Below are 22,512 nucleotides of genomic sequence, written 5' to 3'. Positions count from 1 at the left end.
ATCTTCCCATCTGTCCAAGGCAAAACCACTAATGGTGAGAGATGATGGAGCATCCGGAGATATCTGGAGTGCCGTAGGTTCCATCCCAGATTTAGAATACAAATTTGGGGGAGAAACATTTACTCAGAGAGGCTTTTGAGTGTTTGCTCAAGTTCGAACAACGTTAAGCTGGTTTAATTTCAAGTGCAAACATCAGATATTTGCTGACATGCCATCTTGTATTCGTTGACTGTCCAGAATTTATCAGTTTATTGATATTCTGAGAAAGTTGGGTGGAAAGTCCACCAAGAAGCCTTTTCCCCAATGCCTTTCCCCACACTTGCCATTATAACAAGGTTATTGACCACAGCAGCTTTCAGAAGCTTTTAACTATAAAAGCCTAAAATAAATAAATAAAGGTAGTCCTCAACTTATAACGGTTTGTTTAGTGACTTTTTGAAATGACAATGGCACTGAGAAAAAGTGACTTATGACCCTTTTTCACACTTAACGACTATTGCAGCATCCCCAGGGTCACCTGATCAAAATTCTTGGCAACTCTTGGCAACTGATTCATATTTATGACGGTTGCAGTGTCCTGGGGGGGGGTGTCACGCGATCCCCTTTTTTGCGACCTTCTGACAAGCAAAGTTAGTGGGGAAGCCAGATTCACTTAACGACCGTGTTACTGACTTAACAGCTGCAGTGATTCACATAACAACTGTGGCTAGAAAAGGTCATAAAGTGGTTCAAAACTCACTTAACAACTGTCTCATTTAGGAACATAAATTTTGGGCTCCATTGTGGTCGTAAGTTAAGGACTACCTGTACGCAAGCCTACCCTTGGCAGGAGCTTTCCAGGTAATCCTATTTCATAAGAATAGAGCTACTTGTCTTCATTGAATCTCGGTACAAGAAGTCGAGAGAGAGGAAGCGTGGCACCCATGGTTTCTGGACTTCTTTTGAACCTCTTTTCCAGCTGTGGTAAAAGGGTATTTTCTTCTGTGATAGAAAGTAGCACATGGCATCTCTGCACCTGTGTTTCTTCTCTTCCTCTGTGTCTCATCCAGTTTGTACACTGGGAAAGCAAAGTGAAGGCAGCATACAGTAGACCCTTGCCTCAGTGGAATGGGACAACTCATCATGGCCAACTTGCCGTGGACAACTCACCATGGGACGACTCCCCACAGGACAATTCAACAAATACAAAAGTTAAATTAATTGCAATGGAACCATGGTCAGTAATAATAAAATAAAGTTGGTTCAAAAATTACAAGAATTTTGATGAAAACGTGGTCACCAATAATAAAAGTATCTGAATGAAACCCCTAATACAGTCTTGAATTGTCCTGCAGCGCGTTGTCCTGGGGTGAGTTGGCCATGGCACGTTGGCCATGGCAAGTTGGCTGCCTAGATCCCTGCTTAGGGTCATGTGATTAGGGAGGAAGGAAGGCTTAGGGTTCAGAATGGAGCAGTCAAAAACATTCTGAGTTCCTGCTTAGCTGCCTTTCCCATAGGGGTAAATGGGGAAATTTGGGGTTTCTTTCTCAGCAATCCCCCCACTTGACTTGGCTCATTTTTTAGTTTGATTATGTGTGTGTGGGGGGGATACCATTTGTCCAACACCAAATTTGTTCCCATTCTATTTAGTCTTCAGAGAGTGGTCTTGATGCCTCCTACCCTCTTTATAAAATTTCTTTCTAATTTTTTTTGGGGGGGGGCTTTGAAAGAACAACAAACGTTATATTTCATTGCCTACTTCTCACCTCCCGTTGCCCAAAAGTAAATGTTGATATAGCCTGTCCACGATCATACATATCCAGACCAGCATAGTATTTTCTTGTGCACACTTGCACATACTCTTAAACTTAGCTTGAAACAATAAATTCATCTACCTTTGGGGGTGGGGAGACGTTAGTGGGGATAGAAAAAATAAAAATAAACGTATTCATCATTCTGCAAAAGAATGAAAGGCTTTCCTTGTGAACAAGTGGACCAGAGGCAAAGCGGTTGCTGAGCTCAGGCAGGTCTTAGAGACTTCAGGAAACAGAATGATGTCTCTCTCTGGTCCTTATGCTGATACTGTGAACATCCGCTTCATCAGGCTATCTTATATGTGAGTTGAAAGGAATAGAACTGAGGAAGAGAGCATCCTTTAGGCTTTAAATATTCTTTAATTGTCTTCTTAATAGTAGGAAGGCTCGTCAATGGGTAATCAGTTTCGCATTTTTTTCAATTCTTTGCATGTACACTTTGCTTTAAGGTGAAGTCTTTAGAATTACATTACATTAACAATAATAAAATAGAGAAGGCTGGTTCCTTGGAAGACGGTGAGTTAGCTCTGTTCCTGTAATGTCATCTTAAATCCTGCTGGTTTTGAACATAAAACTAAAAAGATAACGACAATTTAAGTGCCATCTTCTCCTAAAAAAGCAGCACCGACACATGAAAGGAAGAATTCTGCCCATAATGAATGCATTTTAATGTCAAAGAGCTTCAGAAAAGGAGCGAAAGTGCATTTATTTTAACCTAGTCATTTGTGCTCCGGCAAAAAAAGAGGACAAAGTGTTATTGATGTGCTGTGTTGTGTGTTTTTTTTTTCCCCTAGACAAACGGAGAGCAGAAGCACATGGAAAGATTTGGTCCTTGCGTAGACATGATATTTTGCTTGTAATATTAGCGGATATATTCATCTGAAGCAATTTCTGCATACTTACATATATTTACATCTAAAATCAGCCATTAATCAAACAATTACCTTTGAACTTATAAGGTGAGATACAGATATAGTGCTGTAGACATGTTTATTTAGTTTTCCATTTGCGATAGTTGTAAAGGAAAAAGAAACACTACAAAACATATACATTGACAGCAGGAAGAGCAGGAGAAAAAATGTTATGGACAGACTTTATCCATTTATGAGAAGAAAGGTGAAAGAAAAAGAAGCAACCAGAATAACACATTAAAAAATAAAATAAGTCAGATAGAAAGTTGTCTCTTTGGGTTTGACTGGATTAAGCTCTACTACTCCCTATCGCAAACCCAATTTTTTCAAGACTGGCTTAAGTTTGGCATAAGACTGGCTTAAATTGTGGAGCTATAATGTCTAAAAGCAATAATTGCAATAATCCCAGCCATTATTGCTTTTAGACATGTAGCCCAGATAAATTTGGATAGCCTCAAATTGGAGAAATATGATCTATAGATTTCATCTGATAAACATCAGATCTATTTTTGAGCAGCACAGATGTCTGCATTATATTTACCTACATCTGCACTCTAACATCTGCATATAGGACACTCTGTTTCTGCAAATTCTGTAAAGGAGGTACTTTTTAATGTATCACTCATGGAGGAGTAAACAATCTGTTGTCCTTTCATTTGGTTGTCCCACCTGTTCTTCTGGAGAAGTGAGTTTTAATTGATCTTCTCCTACATCTTGAGATAGGACTGTGCTAGTCATTGGTTGGGGTTCAGGCAGCATGATAGGTTTTCCAGCCTGCATTGAATTCTCTGCATAAAAGATATCAGAAGATTGATCCACTAATGGATCTCCAGTACTAAATATATGCTGTTTTAACCAACTTCCAAAGCATGGTGTCCAACCAAACCCTTGTATTGCACGGTGTTCCTTCCTATCAATTTCACCAACAGCTTCATTTCTTATGCCTTGTGGCTGTGGAAATGTTAATGTTGCCCTCTCAAACTCTCTCTTGGGCTGATTTACCTCCACGATATCAGCAAGTACAGTATGTCCATCCCCTCTGATACTAGTTTTAGAGCAAGGTATACTCTTGGAAGGAAATAATCCAGTTTCATAGATAGTATCATGATCACTTGTTTGGGCTAATAGAGAATTGGAGCACGGAGGACTCTTCCCTAGATCTGCTACTTCTCCCTCAAAGCCACCTGGATTTTCTCTGTGATTAGTCTTCAAAGAATTGTTCCAAAGATTAGACTGAATGCCAGCTAGGTATGCAGGACGCCTGGCATACAAGGCATGGCTGCCTTCAGGATAAGTTGGACTACTTTTTTGTTCCCATGAAACCGCCCTGAATTGAGGTGCAATTCTCAAAGGTGCCAGTATATTTTCATTTGCCCCTAGGGACTCACCTGCACAGCAAAAATAGTTGATAGTGGGTTGGGAGGTGATGGTTTCATGTTCTCTTGGATATCCCCCTGTATTAGGATAATTTCTCCTTCCAGGAGAATTATTACTTGAAATGGGTGGATTGATATGTATGGTTCTCCATGTATCTTCAGTATGTGTTGGGATTCTTCTGATGTTTGTGGAGTAAGGATTAAAGTAGGATGAAGTTTCTTTGGGAGCAGATGGGTCAGCCAATTTGGGGCCCCATGTATCTCTTTCATCATAAGGTGATCTTCCTTGGAAAAGATGACTAGTTTTTGGTGCAGGGTATGGTCCAGGGTATGGCAGATTCCTCTCTGTGTGTCCATGTATATTGCTTATATGATATGGAATATGTTCATAATGTTCTGAACCATGCACTGGAGAATGTTCTGGGATCTGTCTGTTAATTTCCTCATATGGCAAATTGCCTCTTCCATTGGCTGGATGTTCTATAGAATATTTGGGATTTATATGGTGCTCACTTGGATTATAGGGAGGATTTTGGTACTGTATATCAGGATCAGCCAAATGTTTTTCATGGGGCCATATATTTTGCCTGGAATATGGTTCATTCTCCTGCTGAATGCTTCCATGATATTCGCTCCTGTGCATTTGATCTGAAGGCAAAAGGGGCGAATAAGAGCCTCTTTGCCCCAGAGGTTCTATTGTAGGCAAGTTCTCTTTGTCATCCCATGCTCTGGGATAAAAGGAAGGAGCTTGCTGGCTGTAAAAAGTCTTGTCAGAATAAGTAGCATGTTCCCTCTGATGAAAAGAACCTGGGGGATACACTGAATTATATCCTGGAGGAGCTTCTTTAACCATTGCTAAATCTTTCTGGTTCCACATTTGGTTTTGTAAAGATGGGAATTGCTCTCTCTGATGATCTGGATGAATAAAGGACTGTTCCTTCCAATCATTCTTATGGGCTTTTTTTTCAAATGGAATTCCCCTTGTATCCAAAAATGTTTCTTGATGGAATTGGCCATTTGACTGTTGTTTTCTAGAAGGATGATACATATCACTGTTTTCTTCTACTTTCTTTAGAGAATGACTTTCTAATGGAGAACTAGGTTGTTTATTACCTCCATATGTTGGATTTTTATTCCATTGAGGTCCTGGACCAGAGTTAGGATCAGCTCTCCAACTTGATGGATTATTTCCAGGATAATGGGATTTCTCTTGTTGCCCAAATGTGTTTGGTCTATTTTTTGCTGTTGGGTGATTACTGTTAATTCTCTGCAGATCAGTTCTGTGAACTGAATTGTCTCTATAAACCCAAGGATCTGCTGGGTTTTCAGCTTGTATCGATGGATTTCCTCTAGAAACTAAAGTGTTGTATCTTGTATTACCCATATCTGGGTTGGCTTTATAAATATATGAATCACGTCCCCTGGATTGTTGACTACCTGAGAAAAAATTTTGAAAAACATTGGTATTTGTAGACTTAGGTCTATAATTTGATTGATCAATGCCATTTTGTGCTGCTTCATTTTGTCCTGACATATGACCAGTAGGAGAAGGTGTTGGGATTCCATTTACATGAACAAAATTGGCCTCATTATTTGTTGTGCTGAGTCCTGAAAGACTAGCATTCCCTCCATGGCTGGCTGGAATGGTGGAATTTGTGTCTGAAACCGTTGAGTTTGTTGTAGGATCTGATGCTGGATTCTCCTTAGGGGGTTCTTTTTCTTTGGGTTTCTCAAAGTCTTGTTCAAACATCTCTTCAGAATAATAAGGAGGCCGATTTCCTAACCCGTGGTAGCCATATCCAAAATACGGAGTCTAAAAAGGCAAAGGAGAAAATGAAACAGTATAAAATGATCATGTCTTAATCAAGTTTTTTTTCTGATGGTCCTAAAAGCCAATGATCCTAAACAGATCTTGACTCCTGGGTATAATTATAAATGATAAAATAAATATCATTCAATGTGCATCAAACTTAAGCATTAGAACTAGCAAACATTAATCAGCAATGTGTGCAGCTGTGGTATAATCAAGGTCTCTTTGAAAATCAGGGTAGCTCTTCTCAAACTATGCCCCCATTTTTTCTTTACTTGTAGCTCATATATAGATTAGTGCATTTAATTGTTTTACTTACCCCTTCTTCATTGCTGACAGGTGGCTGTCCAAATGGCATATGCTAAGGAAATTAATAAATAAATCAGGAAGGACTGGGAAAATACAGGACAGAAGCCTTAAATAGCTATGGAATAATAACTCAATGTTTATCAGTCAAGTATACTTATTTAAGACCTATCAAGAGCCAATCTTGTCTAGTGGTTAAGGCACCAAGTTCTAGTCTGACTGTAGGCATGAAAGTCAGCTGGGTGACTTTGGGCCATTCCTCCTCTCTTTCAGCCCAACACACTTCACAATGTTTTGTGGTGGAGAAAGTAGGAGGAGGAAAGAGTATTAAGTATGTTCAGCACCTTGAGTTACTTATAATAATAATAAAGGTGGGATTAAAAAAAATCAAGATTCCAGTCATTACTTGTTTCCCTGATATTCCTTATCTTAGTCTCCCTTGTAACTTAAAAAAAATAAAAATGCCCATGTATCTTCAACCCTTTCTTTGGGCATCAATATTTTGTCACCTGAGCATACTAAGTCAACATTGGGAAGGGAACTGTTTTATAGGGTATGACTGTGCATAGGTGTGCCATGCAAAGCTGTTCTAGATTCCCTGGTGATGATAGTGGGTGGGACTATTTGAACTACATATGAATTTGTTCTAGAAGGTAGATGTATGTGATAGCTATTAATCTGCACACATTAGAGAAAATATTGTAGAGTGAAGTGCATTTTGTCAAGATTTCAGACATTACAGTCTCCTCTCATCTCTCAATTTTTTCTGATCCCTCTTTTCAACAGTCGATAAATATTAGTACTGGGGGAATTGAGAACATTTTTAAAATATGTTGGCAGGATCTTTACTAATAATTCATACTGGTAGTGCATTGTAGTCATCACTGTATGATAAAACCTCAATGACGACAGAGTTTATATCACAATGATGGCTGATGGTTCATGTTTGAAGATACTGTAAACCAAAGTTAGGAAACCAGCAATGGAGTAATAAAGTATATTTTATTATGTTTATTCATTTGCTGAAATGTTTAGTTGAAATCTTTTCTTCAGTTGCATCACACAACTTCAAGTACTGAAGCATTTCTCTTTATTTCACTGAATTGTTTGACATTTTTAAAATGGAAAATTTAACTAAGGACAAATTTACTATGAGAATTTCTATTGGTGTTTTTTTTAGAATTGTTAAGAGTTTGTTTTTCATTAGTTTGCACATTAGGAGAATATGTGAATAAAAAACTCAATAAAACCATCAACATATTAAAAACAGAATACAAAATTCAGAAGCAAAAGTGTTCTCTGCCAATTTCCTTATTTTTTTATAATAAATAAGATGTACACTTAAAGTTTCAGTACTTATTTATCATAGATCAAGAGAATTATGTGGTATGAGTTTTAGTGGAGTTTTCCAGCTTATTTAAGAAATGTTCTACAGAATATTCTTCATATGCAATTTGTCATTGCATTGATAATCACAGTAATAATGGAAAATTGGTTAAAAGAAATCTGATTGGTTAAGAGAAATCTGACTGACTGGCTCTAACAGTAATGATATATAAGTAATGATATATTTATGTCTTCTAGCAGATCACACTGATTAGCTTCTCAGTGAAATATTAAAAATGCTGCAGGGATCACATATTTTACCAGAGAGAGACTGCATATAATCTCTGGAGTGTTCACTCTTCTTCATGATTTTTGCTTTATTATTTTGAGAATAAAAATATCTGGTTACCAGACCAAATTAACTGAAAGTTTGAGCTAAAAGTGGCATAGAACCTTAGTCACTCTGACTTGCTCAGTACTGGCATTGTAGGTGAGGCTATAAAGTTATTGTAGGTGGGCAACAGGAAAACAAAATAACAAACTTTTAAAATGCTCCCACCTCTACTATACTGTAACTGGTAACAATTTGACCGCAAATTGTTATTTGCCACCTAATTTCAGTAGAAAATGAAGCCACTGCAATTTAGTGGCATGACAAAAAGGGGTTTGTTAAAGAGTTGGTTTGGTTGCTGGAAGCGTTGGTTTGATCCTTTATTACAAGAAACAATAAGTCTCAATACAGAATATTGTCCTCCCTGATAAGATCCAAAATGTTCTGGTTGGAAGCCTCTTGGACCAAAAATCTAGACTAAAAAAGTGGTCAGATGGCTTTGATGTTGTCATAATAATTAAATGTTAGCCATGTTTCACTTGGCAACTCTAAAACTTGTTGACTTGAACTCCCAGAATTCCTCAGCCCGCCAATTTTGGAGACCCTAGCCTTAAGGTGAGGTCGCCAGGATTACATCATCCATAAAGACATAGAACATACTGGTTTCTTGAAAGATGGCTAGCTGTGCTCTTTTAAATCATCAGTGGATAATCAATGTTGCATTTTTTTTCAATTCTTTGCATGTACACTTTGCTTTAAATGTCTCTAGGATTATATCATAGATAAAGTAATAGAGAATACTGGTTCTTTAGAAGACGGTTAGCTGGGCTCCTGTAAACTCATCTTAAATCCTGCTGGTGTGAATACAAAACTAAAAAAAATAATAATGACAATTTAATTGCCATCTTCTGCTAAAAAGTATTACAGGCACATGAAAGGGGGGAAAAAATCATCCATGTTGAATGTATTTTACTATCAAAGAGCTGCATGAAAGGTGCATTAATTGTCAAGGCACCGACGGGGTTTACTTCCTCCTTTTTATCTTCACAGCAATCTTGTGAGGGAGGTGCCATTGAAATGAACCTCATGGCTAAAGGGGAATACAATCTAATGATTCTTCAATTCATAACTGTAACTCATTGGACACTTTCCAATTATATGATCTCCAGTTCCCAGAATACCCTCCCAGACTTGAAATCCATACATCTGAATACTTCAGGTTGGTGAAGGCCACAGTAGTGATTAGTGTTTTGTAAAAATTATGCTGGGTTTAGTTGTATTTTTGCTGGAGAATGCGTGGACATGTATGTAATATTTCCAGAACAGGGTCTGAATGGAGGAAGCTATTCTCTACTAAGGCAATAGGTCTTATGGATTTTTATATCACCATCTCTGTCTCTACCCCTGTCTCCCCAAGTCATTTTTTTAACAGACCAAAACCAATAAACTACAAATCTACTGTATAATCAACCGACTTCAGATTTCTACATTAAGAATAATTGACTCACCTGTGGAAAATGCCAAGGTGGTTGTGAATATGGAGGAAAGCCCTGGAAAAGAAAAGGAACCAGTTGTTATGTATTTATAACCTTAAAAATAATTGCACTATCACTATGTGATGAGTGCAGCACAGTAACCTTCTGAGGCAGCCTTGGGTTAATGAAATGTCTACAAAGTATTTCTGTTCCGGTAGCTTAATTCTAAATAGTATGGGCAGTGCACCAAAGCTACACAATATTTGCTTCCAGGCAATAGGTGACATTTAAGCTGATGGAACTTTGCTCCTGAAAAGACACCAGAAGATTGCAGTGTGTGTGATTTACAACATGAGGACATGGAGCTGAACACACGAATAGTATAGTGACAACTCTATTAGGTTATAACCTGAAAATCCAAATGGAACTAGGTAACTCTGATATTTATTAAGTGAACAAGCCTTGATAAGACCACACTTGGTATATTGTATCCCGTTTTGGTCACCACAATGTAAAAAAGATATTGAGTTTCTGGAAAGAGTGCAAAAAAGAGCAACAAAGGTGAATAGGGAGCTAAAACATATGAAGAATGGTTGCAGGAATTGGGTATGTCTAGTCTAGTGAAAAGAAAAGGGTAACCTGATAGCAAGGTGCCAATATTTAAGGGGCTGCCACAAAGAAGAGGGTGTCATCCTATTTTCCAAGGCACCAGAAGACAGGAAGCAATGGTTGGAAACTATCCAAAAAGAGAAGCAACCTAGAACTAAGGAGAAATTTCCTGATAGTGAGAACAATAAACCTGTGGAATGGCTTGCCTTCAGAAGTCGTGGGTGCTCCATCAGTAGAGATTGAACAGCCATTTGTTTGAAATGGTGTAGGGTTTCCTGCTTGAGCATGGGGTTGGATTAGAAGACCTCCAAGGTCCCTTCTAACTCTGCTATTCTGCTATGTCTCTGCAAACTTCGCATGTACATATTCTAATGGAGTTTCGCAGAAAACTAATTAAATAACACAGTAAATGTTTAGAAAACAAATAGTTCCAATCAGCTCCAAGACTAAAATAAATTCCCAGAATGGTACCTGTTTTAATCCAACACAATGCCTTGTGTAGAGCAGCTTAGTGATGTTTTACAAAGGTGTGTTTGATTTTTGACCATAAATAAATGTCACATGTATTATGTATTATGCAGCTAAGCCAACCAAGAGATTTGTTGCTTCTTACAAACTAATAAATTTATTTGACATAAGCTTTTGCGGAGTCCATCTGAGAAGATACATGCAGTATTGAGTAAATGCATTATGGAGTAAATATTATAGTTTGGGAAACATCTGAGACAGGTTCTTACCACACTATGTGTTTGTGTCTGTGTATTACATAAACACAGAAATATGTTGATTACGTTTTGGCCAGTATCAGCTGGGTTTGTGCACAAAGTAGAACATAAACTTAGTTGGCTGATAATTTAGCAAACTAAATTAAGCCAAAATCAAATAACCTGATGCAGTTTGGTACAAATTGTGAACCAACTGAACTCAGCTAATAAACAGAGAAAACTTTTTGTCCTCTCCTAATCTCTTTCTTGCTCCTCTCTTCAAATACTCTACCACAACCTGGAAACTTTATTTCTCAAGAATAATAATTCTTGATTTTATTTGATGCCTTCAGGATTCTACAATTAGCAGTAGTAATAGCACTTATATACCACTTCATATAGGGACGTGGTGGCTCAGTGGGTTAGGATGCTGAGCTTGTTGATCAGAAGGTCGGCAGTTTGGCGGGTCGAATCCTGAGTGCCGCGTAACAGAGTGAGCGCCTGTTACTCGTCCCAGCTTCTGCCAACCTAGCAGAAGGTAAAAATGCAAGTAGAAAAATAGGGACCACTATGGTGGGAAGGTAACAGCGTTCCGTGCGCCTTTGGTGTCTAGTCATACCGGCCACATGGCCACGGAGATGTCCTTGGACAAGCGCTGGCTCTTCGGCTTTGATACGGAGATGAGCATCGGCCCCTAGAGTCAGAAACGACTAGCACGCATGTGCGGGGGAACCTTTACCTTTACCTTTACCACTTCATAATGCCTTACAGCCCTGTCTAAATGGTTTACAGAGTCAGCGTTTTCCCCTCAGCAATCTGGGTCCTCATTTTACTGACCTTGGAAGGATGGAAGGCTGAGTCAACCTTGAGCTGGTGAGAAATGAACTGGAAGTGGTAATGCAGAATTAGCCTGCAGTACTAACCACTGCACCACCATGTATCTGATAATAATCTGAAACCTACTCATTTACCTGGGGCTGTTGCTGTTTTCCCTCCTTAGGATGCTGAAAGGGCACTTGTGGGTAAGTCTGAGATGGCTTGGTTTTTTGTGGCTGTTTTGGCAGAGGTTGTGGCTGCTGATATCTTGGTTGCTGTGGTGGTAACTGTGGCCTTTGATTGGGCTGTTTAGTTCCTGGAATTTGTTGTGGCTTCTGCTGGGGAAGCCTAGAAGCTTGATGTGCTGGTGTTGCTGATTGCGGCCAGAGGAAAAATCTCTGCAGAGGCAATATAGGCCACTGGGAAAACATCTGTGGGTAGCCATAAAAGGAACCAGCGACCTGAAATAAAAGTTTTTTAAAAATTAGTGTAGAGTTTCAGCACATAGGAATCAAATGTTTGATGTTATACCTTGTTGCTCTTCTACTGTGCTTGATTTTTTCAACACTAAGAGATTACAGATACACGTATATATTTTGCAAGGCAAAATGAACACATATTTGGGGTTCCTACATATCAGCTTCTATGAGTCAGCGGTGTGCTGCAGCTGTCAAAAAAGCAAATGCAATCCTAGGCTGCATTAACAGGTATAGAATCAAGATCACATGAAGTATTAATACTGATTTATAATGCCTTGGTAAGACCATAGAGGGAATATTGCATACAGTTTTGGTCACCACAATGTAAAAATGATGTAGAGTCTGTGGAAAGAGTGCAGAAAAGAGCAACAAAGATTATTAGGGTCCTGGAGGATAAAATATATGAAGAATGGTTGCAGGAATTTGGTATGTCCAGCTTAATGAAAAGAAGGGCTAAGGATGACATGATAGCAGTGTTCCAATAGCTGAGGGGCTGCCACAAAGAAGAGGGAGTCATCTTTTCCAAAGCACCTGAAGGCAGGACAAGAAGCAATGGATGTAAACTAATCAAGGAGAGAACCAACCTAGAACTAAGGAGAAATTTCCTGACAGAACAATTAATCAGTGGAACAACTTGCCTCCAGAAGTTGTGGGTGCTCCAACACTGGAGGTTTTTAAGAAGAGATTGGACAGCCGTTTGTCTGAAATGTTATCAGGATTTCCTGCTGGATCAAGGTCCTTTCTTACTCTGTATATTCTGCTATTCTGTCTGGTTTGACCCACTTTGGAGTTGTTTCTCATCTTCTACTCTTGCATGACATGAACTGACTTTGGAATCCCCTTGAATATCAGTGTCCTCTTATTTTGACTGTGTCTACTCCACTGTTTCAATACATGCAAATGTGGCTGAAACTATTGAGTAAAGCGCTGGTTACAAAACTGTCAGTATACGATGCTGTCACCATCACAATTTGTGAGGAAAGATGGCTTGGTGGCTTTATACCTTTCTTAATAACCCTCATATTTCCTGGAATATAGAACGGAGCTGCAGTTTATTTGTTTTCTTTATGGATGAAGTGGGGATAAGGACATTTCTGACAGGAGCCATGCCTGTTTAGGAGACAGAGTGGTGGTTGAATGCCATTTGTATTTCTTCTCATTGTTTAGCTGGAGGGAGCATTGGTGGGCTCATGGTAAGCAAGTTCTCAGCACTTAAAGGTGAACATAACTGAATGTGATCAGAGAGCAATTTTGATATGTGCCTTGGAGGGTTTAGGGACAAAAATTGGAGTGATCTGTAAATATACTCTTTAACAATAACAATCCAAGAATTTAGATAGTGTCTCAAAATTCTTCTATGCAAAGGCTTCCTGGAGGAGATAACCACAAATTGAGAATATTTGAATTATATTTTAAAAGCACTTTATAAAATATTTTTTTAAAAAAATGATGCCATCGGCATTTTTTCCTAGAAATTTGGACTTATGTTTAGATTACTTTGTTTAGAGTTTCATTGTCACATTGTGCTGCTCATGGTTGCAAAGATGCCTTTCTGACCATTTTTAGGAGACACATCCTCTAGCTGTACAACATTCGCTTGCAGCACCTGATCTCGAAAACCTAATTAGGATCACATTTGTTTAGTAGGACTGTGCAATGTAAGTTTAAAAAACATTCTCCGGGACATTTCTTTAATAAGATTCATTCAGTGTTAGCTATTCCTGTCCTTTCTGATGTATCTTCTGAATTAAATCCAAAGCATTGAGCAACGCTTTTTGATTAGTACCTGGATGCGAGACGAAGAAACTTCAAGGTTGTATGTGGGCAGAAAGGTTGATATGGAAGGCAATGGCAAATCACTTTCATATTATTGCAATGAAAACTACAGGGGCATGACCAACGGAGGTTAGCTCAAAGGAGAATTTACGCTAGTACAAGTAGAATGTTATGTCAGATCATATTTCTATGTCTGTCATGCTTCAGAAAAGCTGCTCTATAATTTGGCCTTTATTATACTCCTTTTAAAGTTGAAATATTGTTTTCAGCTACTTTTGTTTATGCTCCTTGCCTCAGAGGATATGAAGAACTGGCATATCTTAGTATAAAATAAAGTTAAGAGTAAATAAAACCTGATAAGACCAATACCATATCCTTCCTACTTTCATATTGAGTGAGCTGGAAGCTTCTTAGCAGTGATCGATTTCTCTCCATTTCTTATGGTAACTTTTCAAAAAGTAATACGTTTACATTTAAATTTCAAGATTCATTCACATTTACTGCACATTTAATTGTGTGTAAGAATGCTATTCTTCCAAGAAGAAGAAAAAAAAGACTTACTTGTGGTGAATTTATGTAGCCATATGGACCAAACTGCATCATCTGTAAGTAAATACATTTATTGTATTGTGTCTTCTGGGTAAATAAGAAAATCATTCATTAAACTGAACTATTGATGGATGTAATAGATGGGAAGGGAAACCCTCAGGAATACTACCTTCAAGTCTCAGAGAAAAGATGTAAAGAAAATGCAAAAATCAAACCAATGAATAACAGCTGTGATTACAACAGGTTTAGCTGATTTTTCCTGTAATTAATATATGAGTCATTTAACAAATGTTGATTTGATTATATTACCAGCGTCGTAGCAATAGCAATAACATTTAGACTTATATACTGCTTTGCAGTGCTTTACACCCCTCTCTAAGTGGTTTACAGAGTCAGGATATTGTCCCCCAACAATCTGGGTCCTTATTTTACCAACCTCAGAAGGATGGAAGGCTGAGTCAACCTTGAGCTGGTCAGGATCGAACTGCTGGCAGTCGGCAGAATTAGCCTGCAATACTGCATTTTAACCACTGTGCCATCTTGCCTCTTATCACTTAATTAAAATATGGCTAGCTGAGGAATTCTGAAAGTCCACACACCTTAAAGTTTCCAACTTGGAGAAACACTTCAGGACCATCACCCTCAGGGCTGGGAATAAAATTTATCATTGTCTGCAAGTTCTACAGTATTTCAGAATAGTCCAGTTGGCTCGATGTTAAAAAAAATCATGACATCATAGCCTTAAACATAACCACCCATAAATAATCCTAATTCATCCAGGTTTTTCCTCTTAAAGGAAAAGGGTGCTTTCTGAATATATCCAAGTTTTTTTTGGGGGGGAGCGCTTTAGGCATTTAAAAAGGTCTGTTGGCTCATCCTCAGCTAGATTATTCATATATCTAAATGGGTTTTATTTTCCATGAGTTTCCTCTCCATAATTTTACCTGTGCTAGATATTGACCTCTGAGTCTTCTGAAGGCAAAAAAAAGTATGTCCTTCCCCTCTGAGTTTGCATACTTTATGATCTTCAAAGTAGATAGTGACTCTGATCCTCCATAACTGGATTAAGTGATGGGAGAGGAGTTAACCTGCAGGGTCAGGGGTCATTTTTGCTTGAATTAATAAATCTAAGGCCTCCTTTTCAGGAAAAAAATAAATGGAAAATGTACTTACTTCTTCACTTTTGCTTCCATATCCTGCCCTGCGTGGTTTGCGCAGCTAGAGAGAAGAAAGGGACAGATGGATAACTGAATCATCACAAGGAAAGAATTAAAAAATGAAATGCAATAAGCTGTCTGGTTCTGAAATACTCACCGGACCAGCATAAGATATGCCTACAAGGCATAAATATAGGAGGATTAACTTCATCCTTCAACTTCTCCACTAAGTAGAGATAAAATACAACAAACAGTCCATTACATACTTATTTTAGCACAGTGGTTTTAGAGATCAAATCAGGAAAGAGTATCTTCACATATTCCTCATGTTATCATGAGAGATGTCAATGTGCTTGAAATGATTACTGGGGGGAAAAAAGTTAATTTTTCTCACCAGTGCAAAGCAACCACAGTTGACTTGATGAACTAGGAAACCAGTTATGAATTTATTGTGAAAAACTAAACTTACCACAGTAAGAAAACCCCAAAGGTTCCTCTGCTATAACTTCTGATGACACAACACTTGAACTGTAACCTAACAGACAAAGATATTAACTTGGCGATATAATAATAATAATAATAATAATGATGATGATGGTGATGATGATGATGATGATGATGATGATGATGATGAAGTTGGAAGGGACCTTGGAGGTCATCTAGCCCAATCCCCTGCTCAGGCAGGAAACCCTATACCAGTGATGGCGAACCTTTTAGAGACCGAGTGCCCAAATTGCAACCCAAAACCCACTTATTTATCGCTGGGTGCCAGGTGGGCGTGGCCTACTGGGTGGGTGTGGCTGTGGTGGTCATGGAAGATTGGGTGGGTGTGGCCAATGTGGGTGTGGTCACCTCAATGTCACTTGTGGGGAGGGACACCTGTGGGGGGCAGCTGGTTGAAGAGGGACAGTTGCCACCTCTGAGGCATGGCGCGGGTGCCCACAGGGAGGGTTCTGAGTGCCGCCTCTGGCACCCGTGCCATAGGTTCGCCACCACTGCCCTATACCATTTCAGACAAATGGCTGTCCAGTCTTTTCTTAATATCCTATACCACTTCTGGATCTTTATTGGATCAACTTCAAAACCTTCAAAATTATTGATTCTTCAGTAGTCCCAGGGCCCTTCCTTCGCTTTCCAAATGTTTGCATGCATGGATGCATTTATCCCCATCCCTTTTCCATATTTATCTCTTTGACACAAAAACAGACCCTTTTTTTTCTTTTCCCCTGATTGTATCATTGTTGCTGTGATATTACAGTATCAAAGCTATAGGACACAGGTTGTTCTCTTCTTCCTATTTTTCATGGTAGGTCAATAGAAACTTCGCAGCAAGGAAGAACTAATATTTCATTTCTATAGAAACAAAGTAGCAGTGTTCCTAAAATGCACAAAAGTCTTCCCTTAAAGACTTTTATGGGAAAGAGAAGGTAGTGCTCTGAATGGTGAATGGGGTGAGTTTCTAGAGCTGTGGATAGTTCATTGACTTAACAAGACATTATTATATCAACCACAAAAATCACCTGTTTTCTTTTTTTTCTTTAAGAAAAAGAAAAATTAACTGCTGACCAATAGCAGCAACCAGTCATTGGAGGAAATGAAGCAAGCCAATCAGATCAAGGAGTGGATGGGTGGGTGGGGCTAATATCTGAATGAAAGAGTTGGAAATCATTCACTCTAAAGGGCTTGTTGTTGTTAGCTGTGAAGTCGTGTCCGACCCATCGCGACCCTATGGACAACATTCCTCCAGGCCTTTCTGTCCTCTACCATCTTCTGGAGTCCATTTAAGCTCACGCCTACTGCTTCAGTGACTCCATCCAGCCACCTCATTCTCTGTCGTCCCCTTCTTCTATTGCCCTCGATCTTTCCCAGCATTAGGCTTTTCTCCAGTGAGTCCTTCCTTCTCATTAGGTGGCCAAAGTATTTGAGTTTTAGCTTCAGGATCTGGCCTTCTAAAGAGCAGTCAGGATTGATCTCCTCTAGGACTGACCGGTTTGATCGCCTTGCAGTCCAAGGGACTCGCAGGAGTCTTCTCCAGCACCATAGTTCAAAGGCCTCAATTCTTTGGCGCTCAGCCTTTCTTATGGTCCAACTTTCACTGCCATACATTGCAACTGGGAAGACCATAGCCTTGACTATACGCACTTTTGTTGACAGGGTGATGTCTCTGCTTTTTAGTGTGCTGTCTAGATTTGTCATGGCTTTCCTCCCCAGGAGCAAGCGTCTTTTAATTTCTTGGCTACAGTCCCCATCTGCAGTGATCTTGGAGCCCAGGAAAATAAAATCTGTCACTACCTCCATTTCTTCCCCATCTATTTGCCAGGAATTGAGAGGGCCAGATGCCATGATCTTGGTTTTCTTAATGTTAAGTTTCAACCCAACTTTTGCACTCTCCTTCTTCACCCGCAACAAGAGGCTCTTTAGTTCTTCTTCACTTTCTGCCATTAGAGTGGTATCATCTGCATATCTTAGGTTGTTGATATTTCTTCCGGCAATCTTAATTCCAACTTTTGATTCATCTAGCCCTGCCTTTCTCATGATGTGCTCTGCATATAAGTTAAATACAGTAGGCAGGGCGACAGTATACAGCCTTGCCGGACTCCTTTCCCAATTTTGAACCAATCAGTGGTTCCATGTCCAGTTCTCACTGTTGCTTCTTGACCCGCATATAGGTTTCTCAAGAGACAAATAAGATGGTCTGGTACTCCCATCTCTTTAAGAACTTGCCACAGTTTGTTATGATCCACACAATCAAAGGCTTTAGCATAGTCAATGAAGCAGAAGTAGATGTTTTTCTGGAACTCCCTAGCTTTCTCCATGATCCAGCGTATGTTGGCAATTTGATCTCTAGTTCCTCTGCCTCTTCGAAATCCTGCCTGTACTTCTGGTAGTTCTCGATCCACATACTGCTGAAGTCTAGCTTGTAGGATTTTAAGCATGACTTTACTAGCATGAGAAATGAGTGCAATGGTGCGATAGTTTGAACATTCTTTGGCACTGCCTTTCTTTGGAATTGGAATGTAAACTGATCTTTTCCAATCCTGTGGCCACTGTTGAGTTTTCCAAATTTGCTGGCAAATTGAGTGTAGCACTTTTACTGCACTGTCTTTTAAGATTTTGAATAGCTCAGCTGGAATACTGTCACCTCCACTAGCTTTGTTGTTGCTCAGCTTTTCTAAGGCCCACTTCACTTCACATTCTAGGATGTCTGGCTCGAGGTCAGTGACCACCTCATTGTGATTATCAGGGACATTAAGCTCATTCTTGTATAGTTCTTCTGTGTAATTTTGCCACCTCTTCTTAATCTCTTCTGCCTCTGTTAGGTCCCTGCCATTTTGGTCCTTTATCATGCCCATTTTTGCATTAAACGTTCCCTTCATCTCTCCAATTTTCTTGAAAAGATCTCTGGTCCTCCCTATTCTATTGTTTTCTTCTATTTCTTTGCACTGTTCATTTAAGAAGGCATTCTTATCTCTTCTAGCTATTCTCTGGAATTCTGCATTCAAGTGGGCATATCTATGTTTTTCTCCCTTGCCTTTCGCTTCCCTCCTTTCCTTAGCTATTTGCAAAGCTTCCTCAGACAGCCATTTTGCTTTCTTGCATTTCTTTTTCTTTGGGATAGTTTTGGTTGCTACCTGTTGTACAATGTCGCGAACCTCTGTCCATAGTTCTTCAGGCACTCTGTCTATCAGATCTAATTCCTTAAATCTATTTGTCACCTCTACTGTATATTCAACAGGGATATGATTTAATTCATACCTGAGTGGCCTAGTGCTTTCCCCTACTTTCTTCAGTTTAAGCTTAAACTTTGCAAGGAGAAGCTCATGGTCTGAGCCACAGTCAGCTCCTGGTCTTGTTTTTACTGACTGTATAGAGCTTCTCCATCTTTGGCTGCAGAGCATATAGTCAATCTGATTTCTGTGATGACCGTCTGGTGATGTCCATGTGTAGAGCCGTCTCTTGGGTTGTTGGAAAAGAGTGTTTGCTATGACCATCGTATTCTCTTGACAAAATTCTATCAGCCTGTGCCCTGCTTCATTTTGTACTCCAAGGCCAAACTTGCCTGTTATTCCGGTTATCTTTTGGCTTCCTACTTTAGCATTCCAATCCCCCATGATGATAAGGACATCATTTTTTGGTGTTAGTTCTATAAGGTGCTGTAGGGCTTCATAGAACCGGTCAATTTCATTCTCTTCAGCACTGGTGGTTGGGGCATAGACTTGGACTACTGTGATATTGAATGGTTTGCCTTGGATTCGAACTGAGATCATTCTGTCATTTTGAGGATTGTATCCCAGTATTGCTTTTCCTACTCTTTTATTGACTATGAAGGCTACTCCATTTCTTCTGAGGGATTCTTGCCCGCAGTAGTATACCTGATGGTCATCTGAATTAAATTCACCCATTCCTGTCCATTTTAGTTCGCTGATACCTAAGATGTCGATGTTCAGTCTTGTCATCTCTTCTTTGACCACGTCCAGCTTTCCTTGATTCATGGATCTTACATTCCAGGTTCCTATGGAGAAAAAATCTTTACAGCATCGGACTTTCCTTTCACCACCAGACACATCCACAGCTGAGCGTCCTTTCGGCTTTGGCCCAGTCGCTTCATTCTTTCTGGCGCTACTAGTACTAGCCCTCTGCTCTTCCCCAGTAGCATACTGGACGCCTTCCGACCTGAGGGGCTCATCTTCCAGCATCATATCGTTTTGCCTTTTGGTACTGTCCATAGGGTTTTCATGGCAAAGATACTGGAGTGGGTTGCCATTTCCTTCTCCAGTGGATCACGTTTTGTCAGAACTCTCGGCTATGACCTGTCCGTCTTGGGTGGCCCTGCACGGCATAGCTCATAGCTTCATTGAATTACGCAAGCCCCTTCGCCACGACAAGGCAGTAATCCATGAAGGGGCTAAAGGGCTTAGGGAGAGCTTATTTCATGTCATAGTTAAGGCACTAGGTCAGGGGTAGGCAACCTTGGCTCTTTTATGACTCGTGGACTTCAACTCCCAGAATTCCTGAGCCAGCCATGCTGGCTCAGGAATTCTGGGAGTTGAAATTCACAAGTCCTAAAAGAGCCAAGGTTGCCTACCCCTGCACTAGGCTAAAAACTGGGAGACTTGAGTCTTGCCATAATCACAAAGCCAGCTGAGTGATCTTGGGTTAGTCACTCTCAGTCATAGGATGAAGACAATCGCAAATGCAAACCACTCAGAAGTCTTGCCAAGGAAACTGCAGGGATCAATGCAGGCAGTCACCAGATGCCAACACTGGCTCAAAGAGACAAAAAAAAAGGCTCATGTAAGAAAGTTGCAAATTTTAATCAAAACTGGAAAACACAGCTGGAGAATGAATTTGAAACTGTCTCAGAGTGAAAGTGAAAGGACATTGTTATCCACTCCTGCATTCAGGAAGCAGAGAGTGCTCCATGGTGGGTCACTTTGCTACAAAGTGTTTTACCTTCTATACAAAGATTAAATCGGGTAGCTTTTTCACACAAAATGCCAGGGAAAGCACAAAGATCATGGCTTCTTTCCAACCCCTTAATAGTAGCTACACTCTGGGTCATGTGACCAGAAGGGAGGAGATGGGAGCTTAAGAATGAGGGTGGAGGAAGACTGGGGGGATTTCTTTTCCTCTCCACATGCTGGGGCCTGATCCAATGTGAATTTCCTTATGTTGGCTTGTACTGCCATACCCCATTTTTAAAAAAAGATTGTCCTGCTGACGAAGAAACCTTTCCAGCTTCCTGTTGGTTTGGAAGGAAGGAATTAAAAAGGGTGAAACATAAACACTGCAGAAGGAGAGGCTGTGTACCTCATTTATATGATGATGATGATAACTTTATTGTCACTTTGAATGTACACCAATCGGCATACATCAAAATGAAATTTCGTTACATACAGCTCTCAAAGGGTCACCACCTCCGATATATACTCCTTGTTCGTGGCCCGGTCAAATTTCACATTGTCCATTTTAGTCTCTAGGGAGTGAACGATGGCAAACAGGACAGATGGAAATGGGGCTCCATGTGGATTAGCCCTCAAATTCGCTTGTATTCCGACAACCTCGCCTTCTTTCCTTTTTCTGATCCTGACTCTTCCACCTTTTCCTTAAAGAGGCCTTGCTTCTTTTCGCCCCTGGAGCACACTGCCGCTGCCACCAACTCCTCCAAAAGCCTCTCTCTCTTCCTCTGGGCCTGCCGACAGCCTCATCCAGTTCCTTCGCTCCATAAGCTCCAGGTCCTCTCCTCCTCTGCCTCCTCTGGAAACAGCCCTGATTTGCAATACAATCCATCACTGGGCCAGCAGTCAGATCTTGCTGCTGGCAGAACAAATTCAAACAGCGCCAACGACTTTTAACGGTCTCACCAACAGTTCCAAAACAACTAGAAACTTGCCAGGCCAGCAAAGATTGTCGGTCGTATGTCGTATGTTACCTTAGTTCCACCATGTTGCTCAAACACATTAAAATTTTCCTGATCATGTGGCCTATAGCCCTTACTATCCCTCCCAAAACTATTCGCCTTCAAGAGCCAATGCAGCCGCAGCCATTCCAGGCGCCGCCATCTTAGAATGTTTAGAAATATGGGATCTATCTGCATAAAATTCAGTTTGCAATTGACCAAGAAATATTTTACTTCTAATATTTTTCTGCCTTTGACAGATTTATAGCTCATGTAAGAGCGCCAAACAAAAGTAATACGAACTGAACTATAATTAGGGGGATACGGAGTTCCTATTATTATGGTTGCTTTGAACAAATACCACCTTATGTTGCTACTCATTATGTTTTTAACCCTAACCTTTACAAGAAGCTCAGCACACATGCATGTAACAAGAAACCTGGAATTGTGTATTTTATTCCAATCTCCAACTTCTGCTTGCTCAGTGGAAAAATTGAATGGAAGCTTCTATGCATCCACCTTAAGATATTTGGTTTCCTAGGACTTCTAGTAATGAACAAATAGAAAAAGGTACTTCCAGGTCAATAACATGGGTTTTTCATCCTATTTTCCACAATGTCCTGCCAGGTGCTGAATGTATATCACAATGAGTACTTAGATATGACAATATAAACCCCAGAAAATAAGCTTTTCC

General features: G+C 39.9%; 1 protein-coding gene across 1 annotated transcript; it reads right to left on the bottom strand.

Moving 5' to 3' along the window:
* Window positions 1-3,322: 3,322 nt before the first annotated feature.
* Window positions 3,323-20,981, bottom strand: ENAM (enamelin; the record flags this gene model as incomplete). Its single annotated transcript, XM_081316207.1, has 7 exons — window positions 3,323-5,893; window positions 9,362-9,403; window positions 11,613-11,918; window positions 14,274-14,315; window positions 15,435-15,479; window positions 15,576-15,595; window positions 20,873-20,981. The coding sequence occupies 7 exons, from the start codon at window positions 20,979-20,981 to the stop codon at window positions 3,323-3,325; spliced, it is 3,135 nt and encodes a 1,044-aa protein (XP_081172333.1).
* Window positions 20,982-22,512: the final 1,531 nt, after the last annotated feature.

Source organism: Vipera berus (genome assembly GCF_964194415.1).
Source record: "Vipera berus genome assembly, chromosome: 2".
NCBI lineage: Eukaryota > Metazoa > Chordata > Lepidosauria > Squamata > Viperidae > Vipera > Vipera berus.
The sequence above is the reverse complement of the archived record's forward strand: the minus strand, read 5'-3'. Positions and strand labels throughout refer to the sequence as shown.